The sequence below is a fragment of the Camarhynchus parvulus genome, chromosome 14, assembly GCF_901933205.1.
Source record: "Camarhynchus parvulus chromosome 14, STF_HiC, whole genome shotgun sequence".
Lineage (NCBI taxonomy): Eukaryota > Metazoa > Chordata > Aves > Passeriformes > Thraupidae > Camarhynchus > Camarhynchus parvulus.
Genome location: NC_044584.1, coordinates 3,625,476 through 3,634,439, shown reverse-complemented (window position 1 = coordinate 3,634,439; position 8,964 = coordinate 3,625,476). Strand labels below are relative to the sequence as shown.

General features: G+C 46.5%; 1 protein-coding gene across 15 annotated transcripts in view; it reads right to left on the bottom strand.

Annotated features, from left to right (window-relative positions):
- Positions 1-948: 948 nt before the first annotated feature.
- Positions 949-8,964, bottom strand: part of MAPK8IP3 (mitogen-activated protein kinase 8 interacting protein 3) — an 82,033-nt gene continuing 74,017 nt past the window's right edge. For 10 of the 15 annotated variants that reach the window (XM_030958509.1, XM_030958508.1, XM_030958512.1 and 7 more), the window contains 6 exons: positions 8,529-8,700; positions 8,315-8,428; positions 7,042-7,080; positions 5,264-5,443; positions 4,870-5,013; positions 3,727-3,848 (listed from right to left, as the gene is read on the bottom strand). In XM_030958509.1, the coding sequence (XP_030814369.1) occupies positions 3,727-3,848; positions 4,870-5,013; positions 5,264-5,443; positions 7,042-7,080; positions 8,315-8,428; positions 8,529-8,700 (771 nt within the window). Of the gene's footprint in view, positions 3,849-4,869; positions 5,014-5,263; positions 5,444-7,041; positions 7,081-8,314; positions 8,429-8,528; positions 8,701-8,964 lie in introns of all 15 variants that reach the window. The other 5 variants (XM_030958515.1, XM_030958521.1, XM_030958522.1 and 2 more) reach the window with 2 other exon arrangements.

The window sequence follows — 8,964 nt, the reverse complement described above, 5'->3', positions numbered from 1 at the left end:
GACAGAGCCCTGGCCAGCCTGGGAGCCTTACCCTGATAGTGAAGGTCCCTTTTGGGAAGCTGCACAGCCTGTTTGCCATGTGTTGGATTCCACGCCCAGACCATAATGTGAATTCTGATGAGCCTCCCAAACTTGTACATTTCCTCACAGATTTTTTACCAGCGTGGGGGGATTGTTTGAAGGCTGTTGGCAGTGATCTGCTTACTTAGCCACCAGACATGACTGTACTTCACCCAGGGCCCTGCTCAAACTGCTGCTGGCTTTTTCAAAGGGTGCATCCCCAGGGATTTAGGATGGATCACAGCACACGTTTCCAAACCTCATTGCTGAGGTGCCTCCATTAACTGCAGAGGCATTGCCAGTTGTACTACACCCTGGCCTGTGGCACACCACAGTGCGTGTGTTGGTCACAGAGGTGACTTGCCTTAGGGCTCCCTGCTTGGGGCAGAAGATGCTCCTCTCCAGTCTTAAGGACATGGTTCATTGCCATGTCTAGCCATTGAATCATGCAATTCTACAAAACAACTATGAAGGTGTCCAAATGCTGCTGGGACTGAAAGGCTCCCTACAGTCGAATGATGCTGATATCACCAATGCCTATGGGACTGTGAAGTGCCACCTTGTACAGTGTAGAAAACTGACCTGATGTGTTATCCCTGGCAGTTCACCTGAAAGGGCCACCCTGACTAAAGTTCCAGCAAGCCAGCAGGTGAATGCTTCTCTGCTCCAGCTTCTATTTCTGAAGTTGTGCCACCTTGTATTTCCAATTTTTTTTTCTGCTGCTGGTATAAGCTACAGATTGCCCTGTGAGGCAGCAACATTTCATTTCCTGCCACTGAAATGCTCAGCAGGGAACACTTGAGCTACATTCCCACCCATACAAGTGTCCTTTTAAAGACTGAGCAGCAATCCCAATGCCTTCATAGGAACACAGCATGGTGCTCAAGGTGATGTTAACATGTTTATTACATACAGAACAGATACAGTTTGTTGTTGACAGCATAGGGGACAAAGCATGGGAACATATTCATACAGCAGGCTCTTTACAGAATGCCATCTTCATACCAAACAGCGGAGTTTACAGGCCTTAAGACACTTTTAAAAATCATTTTGTAACATACAAGATACTTTACATACATCACAGTGGAGATATGACAGAGAAGCATACTGAAGCCAGTTAGTTCTCACCTTGATGCCCAGCAGTGACCCAAGAACACAGGAGCTATCAGCAGAGGCTCGGTCTCCCCCCTACAGCTGCCCCTCTGGGCCATGTGCTTCTCTTGGAGGAGAACATGGCATTGAGCTGGAAAGGAATCTGATGGGAGATTCCCATGTGTTGTTAGGGCTCAGTGGGTGACAGGAGAGCAAGTGCTGTCCCTTCAACTTCTCATACCTGATACAGAACAGTCGGTGGTACAAATGTTGCAATTCTAACTTTCCTATAAAAGAACTGATAGAGTTAAGGAACTGTACCCTACCAGGGCTTCTTTTTCCCTTCAGCTAGCCCAAATTCTGAAATTTGCCTGGCCCTAACTGATGAACTATTACATGACAGTGGAATCTGTGCTCTATATGTTATATTGTTTACTTCAATGCACCCTGTGTTGGGAGGGATCCAAAGAGGTCTTCCTAGCAGAAAGCATAAGCAAAAGTGAATGAGAAGCCTGGCATGGTCAGCAGTGCCCCAGCAAAATGTCCCTGGTGAACAGTCCCCCAGCATGCAGGTGGTGTCTCCATGTATTCCTTAACCTTGTGCCAGTCACAGAGTCCAGTATGTGTATGCCTGGAAGATGCCCTCCGGCTGGATTCCTGCCTTGGGGAGGAGTGGTGTGATGGGTGCATGTCACCAGCACTGCTCACACATAGCATGGGCACCACTGTGGCTGGCTGAGACCTCTGTTCACCAGAGATGTCTCTTGCCTTCTTGCAGGGAAAATGTATGCCATGACCTTTCCTGAACTGTGGAAACAAAAATTGTTTAGGTGCTGCTGTGTCAGGAGAAATGCCACATGTTAGAGCATCGCCTGGGAATACGGCATCCCTGCAGCACACCGGGATCTGCAAGCCTGGTCCATGGCAGCGAGCACAGGACACAGCAGGGAGCTTTCTAGGAGATGGAGGCTTGCCCAGTTGTCCCCATACTGTCACAAGGACATCTCTGTGAACCCTGGAGTGCTGTATAGGTCAGGCAAAAAAACAAGACAACCACCAGGAGCTTCCAAATTCACCACTAACACATGCAACTTGCCCTACTCCTGCACACCCAGAAAAGAATGTTTCAAGGGACACAGAATTTGTCGTTTTGGGACAGTATAAGAAAGGGAGAACGCACCATTGCCTCTACACTTGGAACTTTCATATTCTGCATCTTGAGCTCAAAACCACTTTCCCTGGCCCCAATTTTTGCTGCTTCTTTTGTAAGCAGAATTCACATGCTTCTTTTGTAAGCAGGATTCAGCATTGCTTAGACAGAAAGAGCTATCACCACTTTTCTTGGGTGCTCTCAATTTTTTTCAGGAGTCAGAAATTTCCAGCTTTTCAAACTTCTTACTAGCATAGTTAGTGCTTGTGATATTAGGTAAAAGATGTCAGGAATCTAGCCTCAATTCTTTTTGTGTGTGACATCAGGTGAGACTGCACTTGTCCTAACCAACTGCCAAGTCTCTGTTTTCCAAGTCTCTGTGAAAAAAGATCTCCTTCCAGCAGGTCCTAAAAAGGAGACACAGCCTTGAGACGAGGCAATGCAAAGTGTTAATGCAGAACTCACAGTAGATCAACACCATGTGCCCTCACCTGTCTTTTAAAAGCCACCAAATGCAATGCAGAGATAACCACCACATGAACCTTTCAGAATGAACTCAGGAATTCTTTTCTGTATGGCTGTTTTGGAAGGGAGAGGCAAGAAAAGCCTTGCCTTTTCTTAAAAAAGCAACATTCTGGTACCCTTTTGCTACTACAGCTGTTTGGCCTTGACAATCAAACACCTATCTTCTATCTGAGCCCAGCAAACAATTCTCTTGGGACACATACAGGCAGGCACTCAGCACATGACTGCTGAGGCAACAGCAGCAGCAGAGGAAGGGACTTTCCCCCTGCAAAGACGGAAGATGTGATCCCCACAGTAAGAGTGCTGCTGCCTTCTCCAGCCCCACAGCCGAAGTGCTGCTGAAACTATGATGCTCTTTGGAGGCTTCCTTAGACCCTTCGTTGCTCTAAGTCCAGAGAATGTTATTCTGTGCTTAAGGGTGAATAAGGATAAGATGATGATACTGGTGAACTAGAAGGATTTCTGCTGAGGTGCTGCAGAAGTGATTCACCATCACTGCTTTGGCAGGGAATGCCTGGGGACACACTTCTTTCTCATGAAGGTGGGGATGAGGCAACCTGCCCAAGAACCTGAGCCACCCCCCTACAGCTGCGCCTCATGACACTGGGCAAAGGTTTTCCACAGTCCTGGCTCCAAGCTCCCTCCATGGTGTACTGCCATTTCTCTCCTTTTAGATGCCAGCTCCAGAGCAGAACAAGAACCTAACCACGCCAAAAGCATACGGGCCCGAGTTGAAAGCTGCGAGTTCAGAGGTTCAAGGGGGTCACAGTCCAAGGCAGGAACCGTTGCAGTTGTCCAGGGTCAGTTTCCAGCAGGAGTTATAATGCAGGCGTTTTGTATGTACATCGTGGCATTCAGGCGGGAGGAGGGACACTTACATTGTGGGAAAAGAGGAATTCTCACTCAGGGATGTATGATACCTGCCACACAATTATGTGGCTCCGTTCAGCCTTGGAAAGTACTGGCTTCACCTGGGTGGCATCTCCCACATTCTCTTCTGTCTCATCATCTTCCCCATCCCCTGAAGAGAGAACACTGAGAGTAAAAATGGCAGGAAAGAAAATGCTCTGGAATACTCTGAAGAGGCCAATACCCCTTTTAGAGTCCCAGCAGTCTGGTAACAGACACTGTGAACTGAGATCTTTCTCTGCGCCTGGAGAACATTTACAGCAACCCCATTCTTTTCTGAAGCTGGACTGCATGGATGGGACAAACTAGCTCCAGCAGCAACAAAAACCGCCCTTCCACCCTTCAGGGAAGCTGATTTTACACACAGAGCACCCTCAGCAGCAAGGGTAATCATAGTGGGGCAGCAGTGTTTGGACCCAGTGGCACAGATGCATTTGTTCTTTCCAAAGCCATTCATACTGATGCTATTTTATGATAGTTTTAATGTATTTGTAGCTTTGTAGATTGCTAATGCATGGCTGTAGCTCCCAGCACTTTTTCTATCATTTTCCCCTACATTTTAGAACAGTAAACTAACCTCCTAACATATTCCTGAAATACTATTTATATTTAGTCTTGCTTCTTTAGTCAACCAAGAACATCTTGCTTTTTACCATGCATGATAGACGTAATGAATGTGGGGCAAAGCTCTTGGACCAACTCCAGTGGGGCAGAACCTGGGGAAAATTACCTAACCAACTGCTCTTCTAATTGGACAATATATGTTAAATATGCTAATTTGTTTAACTTACAAAAGTGTAGAAGTCCTGTATCATGTGTGTATGTTGCACCTGGAGGCCTCCAGTTAAAGACCTGCTTTTATATTACTTCCTATATTAACATAATCTCAAAACTGTGTTGTTTTGTTCTCGATTTTGTATGCATCACTACAGCCGTGTGGCACTGCAGCCACAGGGCACAGGTTGACAGCCTTGTGCTGTGCAAGGAACATCCTTATTTGCCCTCACAGCCAGATGCAAGAGAAGCAGTGTAGGGCTTTTCTGCTTTGGTTCTCCACAACAGTGATGCCTCACTCCATGACCACAGCTATGCACCCACTACCTTTCCAGATGCCTCCCAGCAAGGGGACTTACCAATCCGGAAATCGATATACCCTTCTCCTCCACTCAGCACCAGGACATTCTTTAGCTTCTGGCCCTCTGTCTCAGTCGCTGCTGTGCTGGGGTTCTCTGAAGGGCTGTCCAACACACTCCCGTTCAGGGTCGCAAGGACATTGCCTAGGAGAAGACAGAGGTGCTGTCCGTGCCTCTGCTCAGCCCCCACACAGTTCACATGCACACAAACACATTGTGCAGACCAATTCTTTCTGCCAGTCAAATCTGGCAGTCACTCCAGTATAAATACAGATGTGTGAACCACAGGAAGTGTCAGCCATGGCCTGGACCCTAATCTGCTGCAGACCAGCTCCAGCCCCTGCTACAAAAGGGATGGAGGGATAAGCACCTGCTGAGGGAGAGTTGTGCTTACCTGGCACAGAGACGAAGAACTTGACAGCATCACGGTGGCCATGGAAGCACAGCTGTGCCTGAGCCATGGAGCAGTAGGGAATGAAGCTGCTGGCAGATTTGTCACTGTTGTCATCACCATACACATGGATGACCCCACCAGAGCGACTGCCCTCTCCAGAGGTTGGTGAAGTCTTGTTGGCTGGAGACAGAGCAAGAACACCATCAGTGATAGCTATGAGTCTCCTTTACAAAATGGACTCAATCAGAGAGAAAACTCATGAGCTGTGAAGAAAAACCTTTAAAGGTGCAGGTCTCTTTAAAGGTCTTTTATGAATGATGTGATGGAGGAGACCACAGCAGATTACACAGTCCCTCTCTTTGAGCCTGAGGCAAGCTAGATTGGTGTCACCAGCAGTGATCCTGTCCAGTGTCCAGAAATAACCCACTGTCCTAGGATCAACCTTGGTCTTTTGTAGCTGGCAGGGTACCCAAAGTGCCCACTGTCCCCAGAAGGCAGCTGGAGGAGAATTACTGCTCTAGATTAGTGGCATTGCTCAACTTCCAAGTCAAGTCCTTTGCTCATGTCCAGTAATGAGCACACATGCTGCTGAAAGCAGTCTCTGGGTCTGGTGAAGCCTCTCAGCCCACTCAAAGCCATCACAGAAGTGGATGTCCTTCTTCATTTCTTGATTTAACCATGACACCAGATTGTCAGCTAGCCCAGCAATGAACATCTTTCAGATGCTCACCATCCACAGCTTCCAAGGAGGGCTCAGGGCCCTGTATCCTTCATGACCAAGCTCCAAGAATGTGACAGTTTCCACTAACCAAGCAACAGAGACCAGTGCTGTCAGCTCAGGGTGGGAGATGCCTTCCTTCTGCATGCACCCACATCAGTGCAACAGGAACAATATTAAACTAGGCAGCTTTCACTTTTCTGTAAAAAAGTGAATTAATTCATTATCTGTACTTCTGTGAATTCATTCATTATCTGTAGTTCTGTGTTTTAACTTTGGGTCAATTTCAGTTACATGACTTGGACAAAAGAGACTTTTCCCTATCAGGCTCAAGCCAGGACAGTGGGAGAAGTACAAATACTTTGATGGAGGAATGAGAGTCTATGTTTGTACAGTATCTGGCTTTTTTCTGCAATTAATATCAGATGCTTTAAAAGGAGGAGACACATGTTGATAATGCATCTGGACAGATACATGCATGTCTTTGAGTGAGAAAAAAGCCCCTTTAATTTCTGAGCCTGGAAAGGCATGAATTTGAACTGAGATCCTGCCTTAACTGGCACAAACCTAAACAAGTCTTCATGCTTATTAAGTCCCCTTGGGTTCAATCTCTTGTTTGATAACTTACAGCTGACAGGTGCCAGAGCACCACCTGCCATTGGCCTGAAACTGATGGAAGAAGCATCCCTGGAAAAGAAAGGATGACCAAGGGAGACCTTGGAAGAATACTCCTGGTTCCTGCTTCTGACTGAATGAACCTTTCCTGTCCCCATCTCAAATTGGTCTACCACAGTAAGGGAACCACTGTTGAAGAATAATTATCCTTAACACAAAAAAACAGAAGGATCAACAATGAGATGGAAAACATTGTTTATAGCTGTGGGAAATGAGGATATTTACATGACTGTCTCTGGTTGCTTTTCTCTAATGCAGCTTAAAAAAGTGATGAGGAAAAATGGATGGAGAGAAGTTGAATGGCAGAATGGAAGGTGGGAGACTGACTACATAGGAGGATGGGTGCAAAAGGAATGACAGCTGTGGAGGGAGGCAATGGACTTACCCCGGAGCCCAAGGAGTTGGCCACGGTGGAGGACTACAGCTAGGCACAGGCAGGGAGAGGGAACACAGGAGGGGCATGGGAAGTGACAGGCAGGATGGGAGAGAAGAAAAAGGTGATTACTGGGAGATAATTTGAGGGCAACAAAAATAGTATAAAGCCTAGAGAAACCACTACAGAAGCTCCTATTAGTTGATACTAACTCTGTTCTTGCTCACTTTGCTCTTACCATGCAGGGACAGACGTGGTATCTGAGGTGGGAGAGGGACTGTGTCACAAGGATCCACTGCTACATTTTTAGTGAGATTTTCTTGCTTACCACATTTTTACAGGAACACACAAAGATAAAGCAATTGGTTTACAGCAGGGAAAAAGTTTAACTCAGAACAAGGACAGCAGCCTTAAGACAGAATGGGCTCCAAAAGGAACTCAGAAACAAGACCAAAATTGCAATGACCAAAATGCATGAACAGGACTGTGTCACTGCCCTCCTGGTGTTAACCCCAGACACATCCAACTTCATTGCCCTCAGAGGAGACCATCCCAAGTCTGACTTCCAGGAGGATTACAAGAGGTTTGCTCTTTTTACACAAGAGGTATTTGTTTCTCAACTTTCCTGTGAGCATTGGTGAGAAAACACACATTTGGCTGCTTTCTGTTGAGAGCAATTGCAATCAGTCTCAAATCCTACTTCCCCATGGTGATTTGGATAAGACCTTCAAAATAAGATGCTGACAGGCAGGTTCAGAACAGGACTAGTAAGAGCTTCAATTAAACTTCCAGCTCCAGAGATTCACCTATTAACTCTTACTTCTGGGTCCCCTCACCAGGCTGGATTTGGTGTAGGATACCTATTTCTACTTGATTGATAAAGCTGAGCCCTAATCTGAGTAAATGGAGCTTTTCTAAGCTCAGTTTTTGGAAAATACTGCTACGGAGACATTTAGATGACTAGGGCAAAGTGGAATTTCCAAGGAGATCTTCCTGGTGACTTCTCATCCCATGACCTCCTTTTGGTGACTTACTACAATTCCCAAAGCTTTGTTTGTCCTTTTTCACAGTAGCTACAGAATCAGTTCACATCACTCTGCTCTGTTAAGGTCCAGGGCTGCTCATACTCTGGGCTCTTCTCCCTGAAATGGCTATGATTAAAGGGTGTCAAATGTCAGGAAAGCATCAGCCTGCCTGAACCACCTGCCATGCTGCACAAGTAACACCTAAAATCTTCTTTTTTTTTAGGAGAGATGCAGGAGTACTTTGAATAAATGTCACTTACTCTCAGTCAGGGGAATGGAGATGACAACACCGTTCCCGGTGCCCACCCAAAGGCGGTTGCCAGCAATGAGTAAGGCTGTGATCCGCACAAAGGAGAAGCCCAGCTTTCCAGTGCCTAGGAAGCATGAATGAGAGTTGGGCAGTCAGTGGTGACTTTGGGCAAGGTCTGCTTTGGGCAAATTCTGCCTTGAGCTCAGTAAGCAACAGACCCTCACCTAGCATCTTGCTGACATAAGGTTCAATGTCGACATCCTGCAGATGTTGATGGCTGTGGGCATGGTAGAGCCTCAGCGTGGAGTCCAGGCGGATGGAAACCCACACGCCATCTCCAATCCATGCCAGCTGTCGCACCTGGCTCTCTCGACGAGGATGGGCATCAAAGGATTTCTAAAATACCAATGTGAGTTCAAAGAAGTTTTGCCATTATCTATACTCCACATATACACATACTCAATTTTCAACTGAGATCACTTGTTTGGGTTCCAAAGATCTTCGAGAAGCTGTGTTAATGCCAGCTGATCCCAGCAGTTCATTACTGTGTACAAAAAATTCTTTGCTTGAGCAGCTGTCTGGCAGGTTTGCAGAATTGATGGTCTTTTCAGACCACTTCAGGAGCAAGAACATTTAGAAGCCAAGAGCTTTCAATGTACT